We start from the raw sequence: 25,540 nt of genomic DNA, 5'->3' as shown, positions 1-25,540 counted from the left end.
AAATTTAATAGTTCTACTACTTTTTAGTACTTTTCGTGCCGTTATAGTATGAATTTTCAAAACCCCAGTCTTATCTGACACCTTTGGACCAAGAGTGACCCTCATTCCAAATTTCATGATTCTAGATTCAGCCGTTTCGCCTGGGCGATGTTGAATCGTGAGTATGTATAGATAAACTGAATTTGACAAATTTATTTTTCTCAGCAAGTGTACTTCGGAAACACATTTAAGATGTCGAATATTTAATTTATTTACCTTGTAGGAAAATTCAACACTTGATACATTTCAAAGCAAAAAATAGATAAAGAGATATTTTTCTCAAAAAAAAATCGCACCGCACACTTTACAACTATCTTAATGATCACAAGCTCTTGAGGATTTATTCAGAACTGAATGAACCGAACGAACCATTGCAATTTAAAAAGAAGAGTAATTATGATAACAATGACATAGTTTTAATGTTAGATAAAAGATATTCAAAATATTTAACAGCAATGTTAAGTAACATAACTGAGTTTTTCACTTTGACCATTAAAACGATGATAAAATTTTATAGCAGTAACAAACAAATTGTCTTGTAAAATAGTACATAATAATGCCTTTTCAACTACCTGCATGCTGTCAATAACAGAGTTGTAAAATGTGTTAAATAACATAATTATAACTGTGAAATGTTAACAGTTAATTTAATGTTTAACATTCTGTTAGTTAACATTTATTATTTATTGATCTATTTACATACTAATATCTATTATTTCAAAGTCAATCTCTTTTTAAGGCTTTTAATCTTCGTAAATTTCTACTGGAATTTACTTAACATCACAGGAATCTACAAGTAAATATCACATAACATTTATATTGAGATATTGTGGAGGGTCCGACTTCGTATCCCTACACGATAGCCAGCTACAACGTTTTAAATTAAAACATTTCATTGGTAAAACACAGCAAATGACTCAGAATTCCGCCAATCATTAATTGCTGGTGAAACGTAAGAATGAATTCCATCTTTCAACACCTTTCAAATGTTTCAACATCGAAAATACCATAACTTTGATTTCGAGCCTTTTTGTTTTTGTTTACATGCTCTTTTTATCTTTGTTGCTGTTGTAATTTAGCGTTGCGTGTTCCTCTTTTTTTATAATTGCATTTTGTTTTGTGTTTTATATATATTTTCTCAATTTTATGGTATTTCAAATAAAAATTCAGATGGCGAACGGAATTCTACGAATTAATTCACTCACACACAGAGAGGGAGAGAGAGATACGAAACAACATTTAGGCACACTTTACAAAAAATCCAAATAAAACACACCGCCTTTAAAAATTAAACGAGACCAGGCCATAAAGGCATTGACCGTGGAGGTCATTGTGTTGTTTTGTACTTCAGAGTGCCACAAACGATGTCGTATTTTGTTCCTCTCATTTCATGCTATGCAATGGCCGGTCGCTGCTCAGAAATACTCTGCCTCTGAAACAGTGCAAAGTGGCTGATTTAAAATAAATTGTATTGTTGTAACAACACCCTATATTTTACCACTCTTATAGCTTTAATGAAACCGGAAACCATTCACAACACTCCACAGGTATCAGCAGTCAGTATGTCAGGGCTACAAAGGAAAAAACACACACACACTAATAGGTATAGGGAAAAAGTAAAGCTGTGCAAACAAGTAGGGTTTTTTCTTGTGTCCAGGTGTAATTGTAGGCAAGGTGTTTATAACCCCGGTTCAGTTCGGCCGGTCATCTGCCTAATGCGATTTGTGTAAGAAAACACTTATATTTTCTAAAGGTAATCCTTTTTTATTACATTTAATCTCCAGTTGTGCGCTGAGTGGGGGTTTCCTTTTGTCTTTTTGGAAATTGCTTCTGGAATTATCCACGCCTCAAGATGCGGCAATAAAATTTGAGGAATATTATGTTGTTTTATGTGAAAGGTTATGGCTATAAGAGGTTATTATAAAGATCTTGTAGTTGATATAATTTTTTAGTAGAGGTCATAATGTTAAAAAATAAAGAAAAGAATAGTAGAAGGTCGGGGAATTGGTGAGAGAATTCTTCAAAAATGTTTTTTTTTTCATCTTTCGTATTAAAATAACTAAGGGGTCCTTAACAAAAACAACTAACGATCGATACAAGAAGTTATGATCATATTATATTAGAAAAATATTAAACTATATTTAATATCCAACACAAAAAAAAAACAAATTAGAACATTTGCAGTACCATTATATGGGGCAATACCAAGGTGTTTTACGGAACATTAGAAGAACAATGAAATCTACAACCTAAAATAGAGTTGTGATTTGACCAGATCACCGTAGCTTCCGTCGATCAACTTCATCGGACCGGAAGAGGTCTTTTAGATAGCTGTCGACCAGCAACCAGCATTATCATCACTTATAATTCCGCCGGGGTCATCTCGATCCATGATTGCTACTCGCAGATCCTCCGGTACCTCTGGTAGAGCAGCTGGGTCGCTACGCGCCGGTGTAGGTTTCTGGACGTTTCCTGCTTCGAGACGATGGGTTTTGCTTTCATAACACCCCTACCACTCCTTTTTTAGAAAATATTGTTTCAGGGCCATATGGACGTGGATTTTTTACAGGATAAGGCGGGGATTTTTAAAGAATATTTTTCAAGCATCCATAGCTCCACCAAACGCGTGGATTTTTTAACGTCCACTAAAGGCGTAAATTTTTAAAGTCCACCAAAAGTGTGAATTTTTAAGGTCTACCAAAGGCGTGGATTTTTAAGCTCCACCAAATCGTGGATTTTTAAGGAATATTTCTTCAAGCTCTACTTCCAAGGGTACATCTTAAATTTCAGTATTGTGGGAACAATTTTCGACCGAGTAGGCTGCAATTTTATATTTTGGGTTCCCATTAGGTTACTACTAACCAACCCTATCAAAAATAATCAATATTGGATCTCTTTTTAATATAGCCCCCGTAAAATAAGGTTACCTCCCGCATTTCGGTATTTTGTGGATCTCGAACACATTTTTCAACAGAATTGCCAGCAATTTGATAGTTTAGATTCTCATTAGGTTGGCAACCTCCGTGCCAAAAATTATCAACAATAACCTATCTTTGGGTATAGTGCCCATATAAGGGTACCTCCCGAATTTCGATAGTTTGGGTACATTTTCCAACCGAATTAGACTTATTTTGATATTTTGGTTTCTCACTAGGTTGCCAACATATTGGTCGATTTTTAGGTATATATTATCGATATTTTGGGGATCCACATATAAGATTAGCCTTATTTTGATATTTTGGTTCCTCAGTAGGTAGCAAACCTCCCTACCAAAAATGATCAATATTGGTCCACTATTTAAGGTAGCCCCCATAGCGGTACCTCCCAAATTTCGATATTTTGAGGATTTTGAGAAAAATTTTCAACCGAATTGTCTGGAGTTTTATATTTTGTGCTCTCATTAGGTCGACAACTAACTCTCTAAAAAAACTGATCGATATTGGTCTATCTTTGGTTATAGTATATGGGCCTCTACGAATTTCGGTATTTTGGTGATCTTCTACCGAACCTATTGTGATATTTTAGAATCCACAATATATGTCACACAATGAGTCTAAGCAGCCTATATAGGTGGAATTTATCAAAAATTACTTGCTTATCGAAACACGTGCAAATAATCTTAGAAGGGTTATTTTCCAAATTTCAAATGATTTTTTTTTTTTGCATTCCATAAGATGACAATGTAACCTTGCAAAAAATAATCCATTTAATTTGCTGGACCCTCTCCATACGGCTATACATAGCTGCAATTAACAACTTTATACTGTCGACGACTTTACAACCAGTTATAGAAGAGGGCTTGTCAAAACACTTGTTCGCACACAACACCCCCTCTACCACCATCCTCCATCCACTCCACATAATAATCTCCAACAAACTTGACGTCTCCAAAGCCGACACTCACTGTTATAACCAGTTTTGGAAATGCAAAAGCTTTTTTAACACACATTCGATGATAAGTAGGGTCCATTAAAAAAATTTTTTGGCTTTATGACATTTAACGAGATACCAAAAGTCAACAACTAAAAAAGATGTAGAAGAGCATCACACAAACAACACGTGGGACACGTGATGTATGGACGCGAGAGCGGCAACAACCATTGATGGCGTATTTGTGGAAATTTTCCATTGATTTGTGTTGGCCGGCGGTTCGCTGATGACGATGATGCCGGTCATTTGGTTGTTGTTTGTTGTCGGTCTATGTGAGTGTGGATATATATAGTCTACATGATGTAAACACTCGGAATTCATTGGCAAACTATACAATACATTTATGTATATCTATTCAATAGATACATTCTTATTATATGAATGTGTATTGAAAAAAAAATGGAAACTATTGCTGTTTGAATTTTTCTTTTTGCTAAAATCGTATCAGTTGTCTGTGTAAATATATATACATATGTGTGTACATCTATATGTGTATGATTTAGTTTGCTTGTTTTGCTGTCATCGTTTGTTCAAGTTTTTTTTTTCGTTAATTAGAGGGGCCTGTCTCCTCTGCTGGTGTTTTTATATTGTGGGGCTCGTTCGTCGTTGTCGCAAACTAGCAGCAGTAAGCAAGACGCTCGTCTTTTATTGATATTGAAGAGGGGACGCTATCGTACGACTGGCACCGTCTCCTCACCTCCCCCCTTTTAAATGATTTGCGCGGCTTTTGGCACGTAAAGTTGTACGACAACTTACGAAATCGTTTAATTAAATGGCAAACGAAAATATCTACAAAAAAACGGCGGCTAAGAAAGAGGCACACACCACCCCAGTAACCAATCACACAACATTTTGCAGATTAAAAATAACTAAATAATCAGAGAATGCTGAAAAAAAAACAAATAGAAGAAGCAGAAAAAAGGGCTCGTGTCCCCACTTTCAGAAAGTAATAAAAATAAAAAAGAAAAGAAATAACCGATTGCGACATGAAATGAAATTATGTCGCAGAATTTATAACATCGTCACATTGAAGGGCATTTGAATGAAGAGTAAAAGTCGTCTTAATAATCATGAGGTCGGTCGATCGGACGGTCAGTGTTCTACCCAACATAATATCAATGTGAGACATAGATTGCAAGAAGCAGCTGTTGTTTTTTGTTTGGCTTCATTGACAATATTTGTTTTTATAATTTTTTTATTGTTTTGTTCGTTTTAATTAAATATTATTTATTTTTATAGCTTCTATAGATATTGTCTTTTTTTGAATTGAATAACTTGTGGTTTGACGTAAAATAAAAAACAATATACACATGTACTATTAACGTAATATGGTATTTGATTGGCAGAAATTTGAACTCTTTTGCACTACCTCTCATAGTGGCAAATGGTGGATAAATTAAAAAATCCCAAAAATCTGCTCTGAAATGGGATGTTCTGTTGTTACTTTACCCTATAGACTACCTCTCATAGTGGCATATGGAGGATAAATTTGAAAAAATCTCAAAATTCTGTTTTGAAAAAGGATGTTTTGGTGGTGATGACAAATGTCCGAACATTGACATGGTATATGGATATAAAAAAACAACATATCAAGAAACGGCCCTAGTTTTGGTTAGGTTAAGGGCTGTCATATAAGTTTGTTAAGTTTATATGAGTTGTATATTTCTAATTCCCTACAGTAAACACCTGCACCAGTGACTTCCTCCATCTTTGACCCGTCTGTGAAAAATGACAGACCTTGGCGCAGGTAGGGAGCCACTACTCCATGATTCCCTACTCTGATGTCATTAAAGTCTCTATGAGAGAGATGTGAGTATTTCTCCTCAAGAAATCACAACCTGGCGTTATGTTTAGGATACTAGCGTAACCATAGTTCAGCGATTTCCAGGCATCCGTTTCTGGAATCCTCAGGGCACATCTGGCCGCCTAGATTTTAATCAGAATGTCCAGTGGTTGGAGATTTAAGATCGCATTCAAGGCTGCCTGTCGTATACTTCTTAGCGCTCCGGTTGTCAGGAACGAAGCCGATCGCTGTACTAAATTTAATTTTGTCAGCAGTATCCATTTGTTGACACCCTGCCACCATACAAGGCAACCATATGTAAGAATGGGGAGAACGACCGTCACATACAGCCAGTGTATGATCTCCTTTCTTAGTCTCTTTCTCTCTTTGGAGTTCATGCCGGAGTAGAGTGCTATCAGTCCTTTCTTAGAGCATTCCTCAACATTCCAAGCAAGGTATTTTGCTTCTTACGTTTTATAGTGAAGAGCACCAATTCTGTCTTAGTGGGGTTTACACCAATACCTTGGCGTGTGCCCCCACTTGCAGAGTTGAATGGGCGCCCTGCATAATATCTGAAATTGTCATTAGAAATTTCCCACCAACCAGCAAGACATCATCAGCTATAACCTTTATTTTAAGATGATCGAATTTCAACAGTATCTCATTTATCACCAGAAGCCACGGAAGGGGTGCGTCTGTTCACAGATTTCCTCACGGAACTCTCTCCTAAGGATGAGTTGATAATTCTGCTTTCCAGCATTCTATCTATCCAGTCCGTTAGAAGTGAGGAGATGCCTGAGCTTACGAGAGCAGAATGGATGGCCTCTAGCTTCACATTGTTGAAAGCTCCCTCAATATCTAGGAACGCAGCCAAGGTGTAGCCAGTGGACTCCATATTTTTCTCAATGTGTCTAACCACCTCATGTTAGGCCGTATCCTCTGATTTGCATTTGATGTATGCGGGTGTATGCTGGGTGTTGCTAATTTTGCTATGATCAATAGTATTTCTAATTTCTGAGTCTAGTAACCTTTCTAAAGTCTTGAGTAGAAATGAAGATAGGCTAATCGGTCTATAGTTCTTTGGAAGCTTATGACTCGGCTTTCGGGATGAAGGTCACTGTTACCTCTTTCCATAGACTAGGTATGTATGATAGAAGTATACAAGTACATATTTATAAATATTATTTAGTTATTATTTTTTTTAAATTTTACTATTTAAATTAGTAACCTCCATTCATTTGAATTTAAGTCTAATTTTTATATCCAAAATAGGAAGGAACAGTTTATTAATTTTTTATGGCACATAATTTCAAGGTACCTTCTGGTAATAAATGGACAAAATAACCATATTAGTGGTGTATATAAGTTAAATACTCTACTTGGTAATAAATCTTATCTATTATAATTATTACTTTGTTTCCGATGGCCATAGATCATCTAATTACGTTATTTGTATTCACATAACGTTACAGGAGCCAAAAATAACTAACAACTTTGTAAACAACAATGCCAATGCCCAAAAAATTCCCCCAAAAAACACTCAATAACATGTACGTCACGTGTCATATCTGGGTAGTGGGTCAATGTCTCATTGAATAAATGTTTACTACGGAACGTAGAAGTGAGAATAACGCGACATTTATATTAAACGAGATAAGATTTATATTACGTACTTGTATGTATTTATTTAAGTGTTATGCGTGTATATAGAATATGAGAAAATAACATTTTATTTATTTTTATTCAGCAGAGTTACAAAGTCCAAAAAAAAACAACATATGAAAATTTGGTTAGGAAGCTGTGTGTGGAAAATTTGTTGCTTCTTCGTTCTTTTGATTTGAAAAAATAACAATGACGCAAAAAAAAAATGAAAACAAAAAAAATTATAATAAAGGAACCCAGTGGTGATGACAAATATCTAAAAAAATAGGAAAGCGTTGGTTTTACAAGAGTGGCAACATTTATTTGGATTATATCCAAATTAATTGATTTCGAATACAGATTTTGTCTAAATTTGTGTTTTATATATTGTAAGGGGTTTATCGCCACGAAATTGAAAAACTATTATATTTATTTGCACGTGTTCTACTAAGCTATGACTCAAGAATAGTAGAAATAAGTAAAAAATGATTTAGAGTTCAACAGGGCCAGAACTTTAATAGCCTCAACAATGAAATTTTACATGATAAGGGAAATAATTTTTTTTTTTTCAAAATGGGAAGTGATTGCAATTTTATTAACACAATTTATTTTAACAAATATTTGTTGAGCAGATATGAAATCAAATAAATGATTTATTTTTTCTATTTATTTTTTGCTCTACGTGAGCGTGTTGCCTTTAATTTATTTATTTACTTTTTTTTTTTTTTTTTTGCAATAATAAAAATAAACATAAAAATATATCAAGACATGCAAACAACAAACCCATCTTGTATCTGTATGTATATATGTAGACGTGCCCCCTCATCACAAGCGCGCCTTTTAAATAGCAATCAAACTCAGCCAGACAGCTTAATGTGACAAATAAATACAGCCTATCCATATCTATATGGTTTTTTTCTATCTTTGAATTGACCATCTGTCTGTCTGATACACTTAAAATGAATGTTATTTCAAATGTTTAGCGAAGCAAAAAGGTATGCGATTGTGTTTTTATTATTGCAAAAAATTTGAAATCATCAAATTGAAATTGAATTGTAGACAGGAAAAATGCGGTGGGAGTGTGATTACTATAAATAATATTCACAATTAGTTGCATATGTAATTAGAAATAGATATTGAATTACATACCTAAGATTTGTTCAATTATAAAAATAGCATAAATATAATTTTAAACAATAATAAGATAGGATACGACTGAATCCGTATGGTCAGCGTAAATCGACAAAATCTCTGCAGGATGTCAGGAGAAAACTGTACGATATAATTTCAATACAAAGGTGCAACATATTATTTTGAAACCAAAAACCTATACTTATGTTGAAAATTCTAATTAAATACGGTTTCAAATCGTGTCATTCAATGAAATTAATCTAATTGTACCATTGAATATTTCGCCAATAGAAGATTGTACAGATCTCTCAATCGATAGATTGGAAGACTGCGAACCCCCTCGAGCAAGCTCATGGGCTATCTCATTTCCTTTTATGTTACTATGTCCTGGAATCCAACATAATTGAAATATCGGTCGTATATCATGAAAAGCACTTTTGCAGCCCCGAACCTCTTTTGAGTTTATAGTACTAGATTTGAATGCATTAAGGGCGCCTGACTATCGTCATATATAACCACGGGTCCTATATTAAAGGCAGTAAGTGTTTTGACTATCTCAGCCGCATTCATGATTTGCTGGGATTTCTGCTTGAAAAACGCTACAAAGATTGTTAAGTTTATATGAGTTATATATTTCTAATTCCCTACAGTAAACGCCTGCACCAGTGCCTTCCTCCATCTTTGACCCGTCTGTGAAAAATTACAGACCTGGCAGAGATAAGGAGCCACTAGTCCATGATTCCCTACTAGGAAACTCTACTTTGATGTCATTAAAGTCTCTATGAGAGTGAACATAGTCACTATTGTAAGTATTTCTCCTAAAGAAATCACAACATGGCGTTATGAGGATATTAACGTGACCATTTCAGGCATCCGTTTCTCGGAGCCTCATGGCACATCTGGCCGCCTGGAATTTAATCAGAATATCCAGTGGTTGGAGATTTAAGATCGCATTCAATGCTGCCTGCGGTGTACTTCTTAGCGCTCCGGTAGTCAGGATCGAAGCCGATCGCTGTACTGAATTTAATTTTGTCAGCAGTAACTTTTTGTTGAACCCCTGCCACCATTCAAGGCAACCATATGTAAGAATGGGGAGAACGACCGCCACATACAGTCAGTATATGATCTCTGGTTTAGTCCCCAACTCTTTCCCATAGAGTTCTTCCAGGGGTAGAATGCTATTAGACCTTTCTTAGTGCGTTCCTCAACATTCCTTTTCCATGTTAGCTTGTGGTCAAGGTCTTTGTTAAGATTCTGTACTTTGTTAAGATTCCTAAGCTTTGTTAAAATTCTGACATGGCTAAAATGACCAAATGTCTACACTATTTAATCCACGACATAGGGGTCTATGATCCGAAACGACCCGAGTCTTACTCGGCCAACGACTGTCACCTCAGCCCATTGTGTAAAAGCAATAGGGCTACAACAACAACTATTTAATCCTCCTCTATCTCCCCTTTTTCACTTTCCTTTACTCCTTTCTTGTTTGTCTTGCTCATCCTGGACACCATGTAGAAATGTCTTCAAGTGAACGTCTACAAATGGTAGCCGTACATCCTTTAAGTTAACCTAACTTTAGGTGCCTTGTTAGGTTCCGATATAAACATAGTTACATATTAACTGTTCAATGTTCCATCGCTGCCTAATAAGGGTGCCAATTGCCTTTTAATTAAGACCTCCTTCCATTAAGATCGACCCATCCCATTATGGTAGGGATTTGATATTGAAATTGAAAACCAAGCACATACCTTTTTTATTGCCTTCACCCCCATTCTGGAATATTCAAAATATGATGCAGCCAGTGTGTGTTGTTAACCACTTCACACATTTATGTAAAAAGTAAACAAACACAGCAACTGGTGGTTTTCTTCTAAAAAAATATTCTTGTAAATATATCCATTGCTTTCGAGAGAGCGTCTGGCGTTTACAAAAAACAAACAACCAAAAAATTTTCCATTCAATTACATATAACGATAAATGGAACCTACAAAATTCAAAAATTTTCCTACACTTTCGAAAATGTTTTTATTTTCTTGACTTACCTTCCCAAAATTTCTTTGGGTTCATATTTGGCATAGAAACCTTTGGCGGCATCCTTATCGGGCAACAAATCATCTTCTTCGTCCTTGGCCATAATTGGTGGTATTTTGATGGTTTTTTATGGATCAACAAATAAAAATTGCAATGGTTTTCTCAATGTGATTTCTCCTCGGACCACAAAATTATTTGAATAGGCCTGTGTTTTTTATTTATATGAATTGGCTGTGACCACCGATCGACCGGTAGATGAGAATTTCAAATAAATAATTTCTTAACCGCTACCACAAGACGAAGGTCATAAATTCGGTTGTTGTTCAGAGTCGTTGTCCTATGTCGGGCTGTTTGCTTGGTTGGTTGGTATTATGCTTGTGTTTATCTTTGCACTGGGTGATGCTATTGCGTTGTTGTTGTAATCTTTTTGGAAATTTTCTTTTTTTGGGGAAGGGGAAGAGCGGAGAGAGTGGAAATTTCCAATGAGCTTAACGTTGGATGTTTTTTTTTTTTGGTTTCAATGAAATTGGTGGCTGTGCGTGCCGTCAACTGTTATTTGTTGTTGTTGCCGTTTTTTGTTGGAAGAGGAGTAAACGTGAGGATTTACACGCACGCCGCCCTTCTTGTAAACAAATGGAAAAACACTGAAATCGCGTGCCGTGTATCTCGTTTCGTTGTTTAGCTATGAGTTTGTTTATTGGAGACAATTTTTTTTTTTTTGCTTTGGGTGGCGTTCGTTCTATGTTTCGGTATATTTTGGCTTTTCTTTTCAATTTGCAAAATCTTTCTTTCTATTTTTTGATTACACAACACAATCTTCTTATTACATTCTCTTTTGCATTATAAATTTTATAATTTTTCTTTTTGCATTGGCTGCTCTGCGCGCTGTGGTGCACTTCTGTCAATTATCTCTTTTACTTGTTGTTGTCTTGTCTGGCATTTCTTCATTCACTTGCAGTTCACAGATGATTTATATGTACGTGTATGTATGTATGTCGTTATATGTATATGCTTTTTTAGAACACTTTTCCTTCAAATTTGTATTTTTCTTCTTTTATTAATTATTCTTTGTTAATGGAAATTGTGAACTGCCGCCCAGAGCGTTGATTGTTTGATGGCGATGATGATGATGTTACTGATTGGTTGATGGTTGGCTGGCAGGCTGAGTCTGGCCGTCAATGTCAAAAAAGGTTACAAGTTATTCTTCACTTTCTTCCCAGACTACAACATTCCCAGCACACAAAATCTCTATGGGCAATATTATTAATTTTTGTTTTTATTTTTCAAATATATTAGAACACATTTCATATTTATGTCAAACGGATTAACATTGCCTATATTCTATTATTATTTATTTCTGGCAAATCTTCCGCGTAGAATTAACGTTTCAACCAATTCACGTCGCGAATGAAAATGATATTAGAGTTGGGTAGTCCCAAAACGAACTAGTTCATTGGAACTATTCCAAGAAAGGAACGATCGGAACTAGTTCCATCTCTTTAATTAATATAGTTCATTTCTGTGATCCAGTTCCTTTTTTGAACTATTTGAAGCAAAGGAACTGTATGGAGCAAAGGAACCATAAAGAGCAAAGGAACTATATGGAGCAAAGGAACTATTTGGATCAAAGGAACTATTTGGAGCAAAGGAACTATAAAGAGCAAAGGAACTATATATGGAAAAACGAAAAAAATAATGATGAAAGAGAGAGATTCAAAAGAACTATGTAGGAGTCGGAACTATATGTAGCAAAGGAACTATTTGGAGCAAAGGAACTGTATGGAGTAAAGGAATTATATGGAGCAAAGGTACTATATGGACCAAAGGTACTATAGGGTTGTACAATGAGAGGGAAGCCTCCAAGACTCCAGCCTTCATAAAATTCGCTTGTTAATTGTCGTTCTGCCAAGACTCAAGCGACGTCGTACGCAATCCTTCGCCAACAAATGGTCTGTTCCAGTACTTTTTTAATAGTAAAGCTAGTAAAAGGGAAACATTTTAAAATAATGGTCTGTTCCAGTACTTTTTTAATAGTAAAGCTAGTAAAAGGGAAACATTTCAAAATAAGTCTCAGAGTACAAAATAATTTCAAAAGTTCCGGAACGCAAATCTAGTAAATATGCCAAAATTAGATGGCAATACTTCAAAATCAACATAACAGCCAATCAGAAGTAGGCATTCCTGTTTACCATTTTTACTCGCCTAAATTTTTCAAGTAAAAAGTTTACAAAGAGAAAGCCATTTTGTTTTGTGCTCTCTTAAATTTGATACAATGTTTTACCAGTTTTATGGGTTCAGGAACGGTTTTCGAGTAAAACGTTGCAAAACTTGTAAAATTAGTAGATTCTTTTAGGTTCTGGAACGGAGCTAAAATAAAAACGACGACTGAAAAAATTGAAAAACGTTCCACCTACTAACGAATGGGAGGAGAAGACAAAATGGCCGATAAAGATGAACTCAAAATGGTATAACCGAAAGTTTACGAATTAGGTGGGATGGAGACTAAAAAACCGTGTTGTTTACGAATGAGGTTTAGGCAAATTATGATTAGGGATAAGTAAATCGACTTTTGACTAATCGATTAATCGACTTTTTGTATTGAAGTGTGTAAAAGTCGAATTCGACTTTTGATAAGAGTTGTGTGTCGTTCGTTCCGGCAGACACCTGAGCCGAGCAAACTTGTCGACGGCGGTCAAGACGGGACGATAAAAAGTAAAATACGTTCCAACAGCTACAAATGGTGCAGTGAAAGAAAGCGGGATTTTAAACTGTTGGTGATTGGTATTGGTCATGAAAGTTTTGTTCTCTCTCATTGCTACCAACTTATTACAATTTTTTCCCTAAGTGATCTGTTCTATCGAATCAAAATACATATTTTGTGTATGTTCTGAACACCATGCAAATAAATTAAACTGAAATATTTTCAAATTTAAATGGTCTGCTCCCGATCTTGCAGGAATGTAAATTTTTTTTTAGTACGATAGATTTTTGCAGTACGGAAACATACAATATCTGTAATAATTTGGGTTTAGCCCTGTTGCGTCATTTATTTCCCAAACCAACCAACAAAAGCTACACTACATTGTACATTTGTACCATGTGTAAACCCGCTTTTGTGTTCGTCCGGAAGTCGACACCACGGACTCATCAAAAAATCTTTACTCATTATTAATAAGTCATCGAAACTACGTGACAAATGACATGTAAATGCAAAAGGCATGATATTTGTTAATTTAGTTTGTGACGTTTAAGATTTCAGGATTGACCAGGTATTAATCGGCGTAGGTTTTATTGTCATAATGTCATTACCTGAGAGCATTGAGGACGTTCTTGGAGAAACCCAGAAGAATTCAATAAAAATGGAAACATATTGGTAAATGTTGGTCTGTTCCAGAACCACCAACAATGTACAATTTTTACTACGATAACATGATATATACAAAAAAAATGTGCAAAATTGCAATACAGGAACAGATCACGCATGATAATTGGTCTGTTCCCGTACTGCAAGAATCTACTAGTTTTTACTACGATAATGAATTGTCCTTTATGATATCGAAGAAAAAAGTCCAAATATCATGCATGATCCGTTCCTGTATTGCAATGGCTATAGAGATCGGACAGAAGATATATTACGTGTCAAGGTTGCACTTTCCCAACCACTTTAGGTGCTCTTTCATTACCCATGATGTCACAGTGTCCTGGTACCCAACACAACCGATAGCTGTATGTTCTTCCAAAGCTGTTCTATACTTGAGGACGACCTCAGATTTGAGGTAACAGGATTTGATAGCTTTAACAGCCGCTTGATTATCCACAAAGATATCACCGGTTTAACGATCTCTGCATCCAGACTTTTTATCAATTCCGCTGCCTTCCAAATGTCGAAGATTTCAGCTTAGAAAACACTACAGTTGCTATCCAGCTTGTAGGTTAACTCAAGGCCTAGCCTTTCACAGTAGACGCCAGCCCCTGTACCTTCTTCCATCTTCGATCCGTCTGTGTAAAAAGCCAGATTGTCCAGAGGAGGGTTACTCCGGTTCCAGTCGTCTTTACTAGAAATAACGACATCTACATCCCCAATTCTCAGGACTGATGATATATAGTCGCTTAGTTTTATGCGTTGATCCAATGTCATACCTAGTTCGTTCAGGATACTTCAATATCACAATAGATTTTGTTCATGCAGCGTTAGGGCACTACGTGCGGCCTGACACTTAATGTTGAGGCTCAGAGGCCTTAAGCATTGCGTTCAGAGCTGCTTGTGGTGTGTTCCTTATGGCTCCTGTTCCTCAGTGTTCCTGTTCCAGTCATTTGGTGCAGAGTGGCTTGGTTTCCCCGCTTTAGGAATGTAAATAACCTTTACCTCGTTCCATAGACCCGGAACGCACAAGAGAGTCAAACACGCCGTATAGATCTTCTCAAGGATCAGATATATGCTTGGCGAGCCAAATTGAAGCATCGCCGTTATGATTCCATCTGGTCCTGCCGATTTATATGGTTTGAATGTATTGACTGCCCATCGTATCTCATTTTTGGCTGAGCTGAAGCTATTCTTCTAAAATAAGTTCTAGCCTTCTCCTTCTAGATTTACACTCCTGTGCATTTACAAATATATTTTTCAGTTATTGTCTATTCGAAATAAACGGCATTTACATTACAACTTTTTACCGGGTTAACCTACTTTATAAGGATTTATTCAACATATTACCCTCTGGGTTAACGAAATCCGGTACATTGTAAACGTACTATAAATTTTTCACCATATGTATTCAAAGGGTCATCTAAGTGGTGGTCACCTAATTAAAACATTAACATAAATAGTTTTTTTTTCTCAAATCTAATGTCAAAAATTTGGACATTGTTTACGTTTTCATAATGGAAGTCAGAACAACGGATTTTGACAGCAAACTTAAGAAGCAGCTGATATGCAACTGGTCTCCCTAGATCTAAATTTTCTTCGAAGCTTGATGAATGGCGAACGTGAGCAGTATAGGATCCATTGAGCCGTCGTTGTTTTTGTTATCGGTAATACCACAACTACAAGGGAAAAAATGCGTAACGCGATCATTGGCGTAAAATACCATTGAAATGTCATAGTGTGAACCCCGCTTAATTGAATGAGAGTAATTTTCAAGTCAAATTAACATGTTGCCATGCCCCTTATTTCGATATGTCGATTCACCAATAATCGATTTTATGTTGTTTTTGTTTTGAATCCGTTTTGTGCTTTGCATTCTAAACACCGAGTTTGAGTTTCTTTTTGCTGGAAGGTGAATTAAAGACTAGGAACGTTCGTCCTTATCGTGGCAAGTAAAAAACATTAAATTTTAATGGGCACTTTCTAAAAAATATTTTTATTTTAGATAAAAAATGAATGGATTCAACACTGGGAAAGACATTGGTCTGTCATGGATTAGACCACCAGAAAGTGAAATGGCCTTCCCCGATATAAAGAAACCTCATCCAATTGGATTTTTTAGCATTGATGGTGATCGAATGTTCGAACCCAACGATACTCAATTGAAATACTACAAAAGCCCAGCAGCTGAAGCTTTCCCTTTGGATTTAAATGCCGGCCTCAATAGAGTCATCCACAAACCAGAATCTGCCCGAAATGAATTATTGGATCATTTATTACGTTTCCTATATGATCATCAACAAAGGATTTTTGTAAATTCGCCGGCTCCTGAATTTGTATCATATCGAGGTTTGCTACGACTACTGATGTGTACACCATATGAACACCGAAGTGATTGGTGTATCCACGTTACACGATTTAAGAATACAATTTATTTGGTAGAACGTGAGACGGAGCAGAAACGTTATGAACGATCTCAAGAGAGTCAATTTCAGAAGAATTGTTGTTCGTGGGGTTTTAAATTTGAGCAATATTGTTTGTCAGATTCACCGTTTCGAGAACCGGATACAAGTCCCCCCGTTAATGAGTCCGAGGAGTTTTCTCTTGTCTTCCATACACGTTTGGCTGGTATGAATTTGTTGTATGGCGCTGAAATGGATGGTGTTATAAGTGAACAACCGGTCCAGCTGTAAGTTCATGCAATATGTAAACCTTTTCATAACTAGATCTTGAGGTCAATTTTTATTGCAGAAACTATGACAAACCTGTATTGGAGAATCTAAAATTCGTTGAGCTCAAAACACGTCAAGCTCTTTTTAACGATCGACAACGCACATCCTATCTAAAATTCAAATCACGCAATTGGTGGTGTCAGTCCTTTTTGGTTGGCATCGAAGATCTTTATGTTGGTATACGTAATGACAAGGGTTTTGTCAGAAGTTTGGAGCATATCGAAACGCGTTCTTTGCCAAAAAATGGAGCAGTAAGTCGTATGAATGTGCTAATGATTGTTGAGAAATTAAAAAAATCTTTATTTTCTTTTTAGCAAAATCATTGGTCCCCTTGGGTCTGTGCAAATTTCCTCAGTCAATTTCTGGGTCGCCTCAAAGCTATTACAGCAAATCTTAACTGCCCTTATACAGTATATGAATTTTATTTTAATGCCAGATCGGGACAAATAAATTATGTTTGTCTGCCGGGTAAAACAGATCATTCATTTCTACCCGATTGGTATGTTGAATCATTTTCACGTCTCAATAAAAATTCAAAATAATGATAATCTTTAAATATGTACTGTAATATATATAAGTAGAGATGGTATTTACCGGGTATTTACCCGGTAAATACCCATAGGATTTGAATTATATAAATACCCATTTGCGGGTATTTATTTGGGTATTTACTACATTGAATCGGTAATACAACATCTTACACCCTATTTCCGGGTTTCTGTATCAAATCGATTTAGAATGGATAGTTTTACGATACTTTAAAGACGTGGGTAAAAACTTGGGTAAATACCCGAGTTTTTACCCAAAAATTGGGTATAAACTCATTAACTGCAGAACCACTTGACATAGGCGGCCAAAATTTTGCACACATGTTTCTAATGTCAAAGCAAATACAGAAATCCAACATGGGGTCCCTGGGTCCAAGTTTTGATATAGCCCCCATATAACCATATTTCCCGAATTAAGGTATTTTTTGTCTATTAGACACATTTTACAACCAAATTGGCTGTAATTTGGCACAGAGTGTTCTTTTTGAGTACAAAATGTCCATGCAAAATTGTATGTTTACTGGTAGCCCCCATACAAAGGTACCCTTATTTTGAGTATTTACCCAAAAATAGGGTATAAACTCATTAACTGCCGAACCACTTGACATAGGCGGCCAAAATTTTGCACACATGTTTCTAATGACAAAGGAAATATAGAAATCCAACATGGGGTCCCTGGGTCCAAGTTTTGATATAGCCCCCATATAACCATATTTCCCGAATTAAGGTATTTTTTGTCTATTAGACACATTTTACAACCAAATTGGCTGTAATTTGGCACAGAGTGTTCTTTTTGAGTACAAAATGTCCATGCAAAATTGTATGTATGTAGGTCCACGTTTACTGGTAGCCCCCATACAAAGGTACCCTTATTTTGAGTATTTACCCAAAAATAGGGTATAAACTCATTAACTGCCGAACCACTTGACATAGGCGGCCAAAATTTTGCACACATGTTTCTAATGTCAAAGCAAATATAAAAATCCAACATGGGGTCCCTGGGTCCAAGTTTTGATATAGCCCCCATATAACCATATCTCCCGATTTTAGGTATTTTTTGTCTATTAGACACCAAATTGGCCGTAATTTGGCACAGAGTGTTCTCTTTGGGTACCAAATGTCCATGCAAAAATGTATGTATGTAGGTCCACGTTTACTGGCAGCCCCCATACAAAGGTACCCCTATTTTGAGTATTTACCCAAAAAATGCGTATAAACTCATTAACTGCAGAACCACTTGACATAGGCGGTCAAAAATTGGTTCAGATGGTTTTAATATCAATACAAATACTGGTGTGGGAAATGGGGTCTCTGGGTCCAAGTTCTGATATAGCCCTCATGTAACCGTAGCTCCCGATTTTAGGTAAAGAGTTCTCAATGAGTACCAATTGTTTACTCTGGTCCACGTTTTCTGTCCTATATAACGGTCCTGATTTTGGGTATTTATATATATTTAACATATTTATATATATTTAACAGCCGAACTAATTGACGTGTGTTTGGAAGACCCCAATTCCCATACAGGAAATAATGTTGATTTTGAACCATTTGTGTCAAAAACCACCTTAAATCGGTAGGTACGGTTATGTGGGGCTATATCAAAACTTGGACTCAGGGACCCCATGTTGGATTTTTATATTTGCTTTGACATTAGAAACATGTGTGCAAAATTTTGGCCGCTTGTGTCAAGTGGTTCGGCAGTTAATGAGTTTATACCCTATTTTTGGGTAAATACTCAAAATAGGGGTACCTTTGTATGGGGGCTACCAGTAAACGTGGACCTACATACATAAATTTTTGCATGGACATTTTGTACTCAAAAAGAACACTCTGTGCCAACTTACAGCCAATTTGGTTGTAAAATGTGTCTAATAGACAAAAAATACCTTAAATCGGGAAATATGGTTATATGGGGGCTATATCAAAACTTGGACCCAGGGACCCCATGTTGGATTTCTGTATTTGCTTTGACATTAGAAACATGTGTGCAAAATTTTGGCCGCCTATGTCAAGTGGTTCTGCAGTTAATGAGTTTATACCCAATTTTTGGGTAAAAACTCGGGTATTTACCCAAGTTTTTACCCACGTCTTTAAAGTATCGTAAAACTATCCATTCTTAATCGATGTGATAACATAAACCCGGAAATAGGGTGTAAGATATTGTATTACCGATTCAATATAGTAAATACCCAAATAAATACCCACAAATGGGTATTTACCCAATTTACCGGGTATTTACCCAATTTACCGGGTATTTACCCTTTGGGTATTTACCCACTGCCCATATATATAAGAAATAATATGGGTGTAGAGTGTACATAATAGGATTTGAATTATATAATAATTACCTTAACATGATTTGTTATACATTATACATAAAAATAATAAAAAAACAACACAAATTCTTAAATATTTTTTTTATAATTGGTCTGTTCCCGGATTGCAATAATCTACGACGTTTTTACTACGATAACAAATTTTGACAAAACGGGGAAAAACACTACATTCGTTCGCAATTGGTCAAAGTTAACAATAATCTCGTTTATCACAAAAAGTCGAAGCGGGGGCGATAGCACCCGGCCTTGTGGTCCAGCAGATTTGTAGTATCGAAAAGTGTTAATCGCTCATACCAGTTTTGAATAGCTTGTTGGGTCTTCTATCAGAGCTTTATTTATCATGATCCGAGGTTGAATATGATGCAGCAATTGCTCATCCGTACCCAATTATGTGCTAACTGGAAAATGAGTATCCGATCCAGAGTCTCTAAATCAGAATTTGTCTACGTGGAATCATTTCTTTTAATACGACCAATGGATTTAGGGTCTTTCCATGTTATTTTCCGAAAATTACTCCCTTTATCGACTTACTAAAGCATATCCAAGACTATTTCATATCTTTCTTAATCTCACTTTTATACTTACTCTCTAGTGTTCCAATCTGTTCTAAGTTTTGATTTATAAGATTTCCTCGTTTCCCTTCATGGATCTTTCGGAGAATTTTTCTTTCAAACACCCCAAGAGCAGCCTCAGCTGCTTTCGCAACTACCCATACTTCAGGGGGGTTACTCTGTATTGCGTTGCGAAAGCAAGTGCGATGCGAAAGCTAAATGCGTTAAGAGTACAATTTGGTACTCTGTAACGTTCACGCAAACGCATTCGCAAACTGAATTGAAAATGGGGCAACACTGTCGCCACAAAGTAAACAATAACGAAGATGACAAAAGGAAACGTCAAAAAATTGTAAATGAAAACATATTTTTGTGTGGTACGAGTGTTTTTTTTAAACAAAAATGATGAACGAATTAAAAAAAAAGAATTTTATGAGATCTATCAAATATACTCTCCCTAAGTGACCACGGGTATGAAAATATAAGTACGAATTATGTGACAAATGTTTTCAAATATTTAATTTTTATAGATTTATATATAATGTCTCAATTAAGATTCGTTTATGTATTTTTCAAACGCTCGTCGTTTCAAATAGATCCACAACAATTCCAACTCCAATAAAAGAGGCCGCTGCTTTGAAATTGCTTGGACAAGGTGGTTATCAACACCAACCTATAAATATGCACACATAGTTTCACATTTTATATAAAAAAATAATATTTTACTTTTTCCAACCACCGACATCTTTTACAGGAGGTCAATTTGAATTGAGGTCATCAGACAGTTTTGTCCACAAATTGTTGGCGCGTTGTTTCGCATTTGAACTCTGCAACTGTCCCTTTGCCAAATCACTGTGTTGCCCCATAAAATCTACTGAAGTTAGGAACTGACGTTGCTGAGTCTGTAACTGTGACTTTTTTGCCTTTTACTTAAAATAATTTACAATTTATATATAAATAAAACCTTTAATGGAGCTTACTTATATGTTTCGCTTCCTTTGCGTTTGCTATTTTGTTAACGCAAGATATTTGCGCTTAACGAACGAGTTTGACATGCGTTTTCGTATTACAGAGTGCGGTGATGCCACATTTGCGTAAAGTAGATGCGAAAGGAGATACGAAAACGAATTAGAGAGTACCAATTACGCGATGCGTTACAATTTTTCTCACGCATCGCAATACAGAGTAGCCCCCCAGATCCCAACAAGAGCACGGGTAGTATCAGCGTCCTGTAGAGTGTGAGTTTGGTCTGGCGAAAGGTGGCCTTGTTTCTAAACTCATTATTTAGACCATAGTAGCATCTGTTGGCCAACACTATCCTTCTCCAAATTTCAAAACTGATGTCAGTTTTCAAGTAGTTTTCAAGTTCCACACTTGGTCCGAGTCTACTGGACGTTTTGCGCGTTTATACCATCAGCTTGGTCAACTCGCCATTTACTGCCCGATCCACTTTGACCGACTCCTTCTCAATTTGTTCAAACGTGGCTGTTACCACTCTCAATGTTCGATCAATTAAGTCGATGTCAACGGCGTAGGCGAGTAACATATGTCCTTTGCTGTACAGAGTACCATTTCTGTTTACATTTGCAGCTCGTATGACCTTTTTCAACAGGATGTTAAAAAGGCCATACGACAATCTGTCACATTGTCTGAATCCACGTTCGGTATTGAAGGGCTTCGAGAGGTCCTTTCCGACTTTAGCTGCTGACCTTGTGCCAGTTAAAGTTATCCTGCATAGCCGTATTAATGCTGCAGGAATGCCGAACGCAGACATGACTCTAAACACCTCTGAACGGATGCGGTTTTGTAGTCGACGAGTAGGTAGAATGTGTCAACGTATTTTTCGTGGGTATTTTCCAGGATTTGTCGCAGTGTGAAAATTTGGTCTATGGTTGATTTGTCAGGTCTGAAGCCGCATTGGTATGGTCCGTTGGCTTTTTTCGTGACCATTGGCTTCAGACGTTCACACAGCACGCTGGATAGTACTTGTCTCCTTTTTGTGCACGAGGTTCCAATCATTGGACACGCATTCCTCTAGCCAAATTGTACTAATCAGCTGGTGCATGCTCCTGACCAGCATCTGACCACCGGCTCGGCTGGTAATCCATCAACACCTGCTGCTTTATTATTCTTCAGCTGATTAATTGCGGTTCTGACCTTATCTTGGTATCTTCTTCACCGCCACAATTTGATACCAGAAGCTTTGCAAAATGCTTTCAGATCTGTATCTGTCACCAGGTGGAGGAGGATGATGGAATTTTCCAAAACATTACGACGCTCCTGATCATACCACGGGTTTCTTGATGGTGCTCTTTTGTACCCAAGTGTTGCATTTGCTGCAGTTTGTAGGAAGTGGGCAATTCTTTGTAATTGTCCTTCTATACTATTATTGGGACAATGAGTGCTTTCGGCAAGGCTTCTGCTATCTGTTGTAATTGCAGCTTTTTCGACATCGAATTTTCGTTTTACATTAGATCGCACCTTTGCTGCTACATTAAGACTAGTGCGAACCTTGGCTGCTACAAGGTAATGATCCGAATCGATTTTCGCTCCTCGAATCGATCGAACGTCTAAAACACTAGATGAATGCCATCATCATCAACTGCCTAAATAATATTTCAATACTTTTGTTGTTTAACTCTAATCTTCGTTACCATTTTAACAAAATCTATGGCGAAATTGTACCTATCATGAACGAACTAGGTATGACATTGGACCAACGCGGAAAACTAAGCGACTAAATATCACCAGTCCTGAGATTTGACGATATAGATGTCGTTATTCCTAGTAGAGACAATTGGAACTGTAGCAACCCTCCTCTGGGTGGTCTGGACGGATCCAAGATGGAAGAAGGTACAGGAGCTGGCGTCTACTGTGAAAGGCTAGGCCTTGAGCTTACCTACAAGCTGGATAGCAACTGTAGTATTTTCCAAGCTGAAATCTTCGCTATTTGGAAGGCAGCGGAATTGATAAAAAGTCTGAATGGATAGATCGTTGAACCGGCGGCTCTTAAAGCCATCAAATCCTGTAATAGCAAATTTGAGGTCGTCCTCGAGTGTATAGCAGTTTTGGAAACACCCACTTACAGCTATCGGCTATAAGTGGGGTACAAGGACACCGTGACATCATTGGTAATGAAAAAGCAGACGAATTAGCCAGACGAGGATCTCAATATACAGATCTAGCAATCGATCAAACCAACCATCTGTCATCTTTTTCCGAACTTTGAGGCGTTATTCGACGAACGAGCCAATGAACTCTCGCACAACGAACCTATGTGCAATGTATCAAGATCTATATGGTCGACTCCGTCAACCAAGAGAACAAACTCACTGTTGAACCTGAGCAAAGCAGAAAGTCATTACTGGTCATTGCAATATCAGGACCCTTACCAGTAAATGAGACAATTATGTTACTGATTATTGCAGACTCTGTGCTATTTTAGAAAAAAAAAACGATTAGATTTTTTAAATTTTTTCCAGAGAGGTAGATATTATTACCCTAATTATGGGTATATATTTTTTTCTTGGGTGGACGTACCTGGTTTTGACTCAGAATTTTGGGTCAAAGGGGTGCCCGGTTATACGGAACCGATTAAAATAAATTGGTATATTTTTTAGGCGTTCAAAAATATTCAACTTCCCCACTATGGCAAAATGTTTTGTACGGCCGTATTACCCAAATACGTCGAATCAACATCTCTTTGAGAAGTAAACAAAATCGCGAAACAAAATTAAAAAAACTTAAAAAATTACCAAATATTTCACATTATTTTTAAAAATTTAATATTTTCTTTATGTTTTGTTTCTAACCTAACCTAGCCAAAGAATCCATTAAAAATAAAACACATTCAATTATTTTTGTTTGATATATGTATAAAAAAGCGCATATATTTAATATATAATTTGTTCTCATTGTTTTTTTCATGTTTTTCATTTAAGTAACTATAAGAATTAATTTTATTATGTATATATCCGAAAAGAAATCTTAAATATGTCAATAATATATATATATATATATATATATAGATTATCATGTGTATTTTTTGTTTAGATGTATATTAAAAAGGATGATAGTTACTTATACACGAAGACATTGTATATATATGTTGTGTTTGGTATGTATATAAGATATAATTATTACAGGTATATAAATTTAGTATATAGAAATAAAGTAAAAAAATTGATAATAAAAATAAGTTGATTTTTTTGAGAAGTGTTAAGGGCCAATGAAATATTAAATATAAGTAAAGAGATTTTTTGTTGTTGATTAACATACCTTAGAATACTAAAAAGCTTATAGCAAATTAAACAAAAATAAAATATAAAAATTATGCCAAATTGTTTAGTTAGTGTGAAATATAATTTTGGTTTTTTCTTTATAATAATTATAATCAATAATTTTTTTTATTTTGAGTTATTAAAAGAACCATAATTGAACAATCTCACAAGACAAGAGTTATTAGGAATAAGTTGTGCCAATCTGATGTATTCGATTTCTTTTTTTTATTCAAAACAATTTTGTATATAGCTACAGTAAACAAATGAAAAATTGCTATGTCCAAATTAATTTTTTATTTCTTTTTTAAAATATTATCTTTTTTTGGAATTTCTACTTTAAATAAATTCCATTTTTTTATTAATTTGATTGTAGTTTGAGCATATATTTCGTTTTTCAATTAGTTTAACTTCATTTAGGAATTAGGTTTAGGACGTGGTGTTGCAGAAAAATTTGAGGTTAATGACAAAATGATTAAATATACATAATCAATCATGTTTTCTGTGTTTCAATTAGGAGTTTCACTTCTTTTATATGTTTGGATGTGTACGTGTGAGTGTATGATTTTTTTTAATCTAATATAACAATTGTTGTTTAACAAACAAGAATTTCGTTTTGTTTCTCTTTTCCATTTAGTTTTCTTTTAATGTATGGTGAGGTGAATACTATTTATGCGTCACCTAGTTACGCCTAAAAATATGCACTATAAAATGTTTGAATTTGTTTGTATTGTAGATGTGTGTTGTTGAGTGTGGTATGTATTTCATTTGTGTCAAAAAGGAGGGCCTGGCCTTGTTTCGTATGAAAAGAAAATAATAAAACAATAATTACACAATTTCCAAATGAAAATACGCGTCAAAAAGATAATTTTATGTTTGACAGAAACAGAGGTCAACATTTTATAGGCCGGAAGAATGCGAACCTTGTGAGTAATCACCGTAGTTATTATTTAAACAACGAGTGCTATAAGTTACAATATGCTTCGTGGTACAATTTTGCCTTTCAAAAAGCCGCTAACTTAGTCGAAACTGGAGTCTTTTATAATGTCAAGTTCTATATTGACTCCACTTACGGTAACGCGATATGAAATATCATGGGAGTTAGGAGAACCACAAAATAGTTGACAAACCGGAATCATTAATATGACTCGTCATTGTCTGCAATGCCTGGGTCAATATC

The 25,540-nt window shown here is 35.8% G+C and overlaps 2 protein-coding genes across 3 annotated transcripts in view; one reads left to right on the top strand and one right to left on the bottom strand.

The window, feature by feature from the left end:
* The window catches only part of LOC133330987 (phosphorylase b kinase gamma catalytic chain, skeletal muscle/heart isoform), a 33,691-nt gene extending 22,984 nt beyond the window's left edge, over nt 1–10,707 (bottom strand). For both annotated transcript variants that reach the window (XM_061539389.1, XM_061539390.1), the window contains exon 1: nt 10,567–10,707. In XM_061539389.1, coding sequence (XP_061395373.1) covers nt 10,567–10,658 — 92 coding nt within the window. In that variant the 5' untranslated portion in view covers nt 10,659–10,707. The remainder of the gene's footprint in view (nt 1–10,566) is intronic.
* A 5,248-nt stretch (nt 10,708–15,955) lies between these two features.
* LOC133330980 (decapping nuclease DXO homolog) lies at nt 15,956–17,190 on the top strand. Its single transcript, XM_061539378.1, has 3 exons — nt 15,956–16,605; nt 16,668–16,896; nt 16,963–17,190. The coding sequence occupies exons 1-3, from the start codon at nt 15,992–15,994 to the stop codon at nt 17,188–17,190; spliced, it is 1,071 nt and encodes a 356-aa protein (XP_061395362.1). The 5' UTR covers nt 15,956–15,991.
* The last annotated feature ends 8,350 nt before the right edge of the window (nt 17,191–25,540 follow it).

The sequence above is a fragment of the Musca vetustissima genome, unplaced genomic scaffold, assembly GCF_032173495.1.
Source record: "Musca vetustissima isolate MV318-11 ecotype Yass unplaced genomic scaffold, APGP_CSIRO_Mvet_v1 utg16925, whole genome shotgun sequence".
Taxonomy (NCBI): domain Eukaryota; kingdom Metazoa; phylum Arthropoda; class Insecta; order Diptera; family Muscidae; genus Musca; species Musca vetustissima.
The sequence above is the reverse complement of the archived record's forward strand: the minus strand, read 5'-3'. Positions and strand labels throughout refer to the sequence as shown.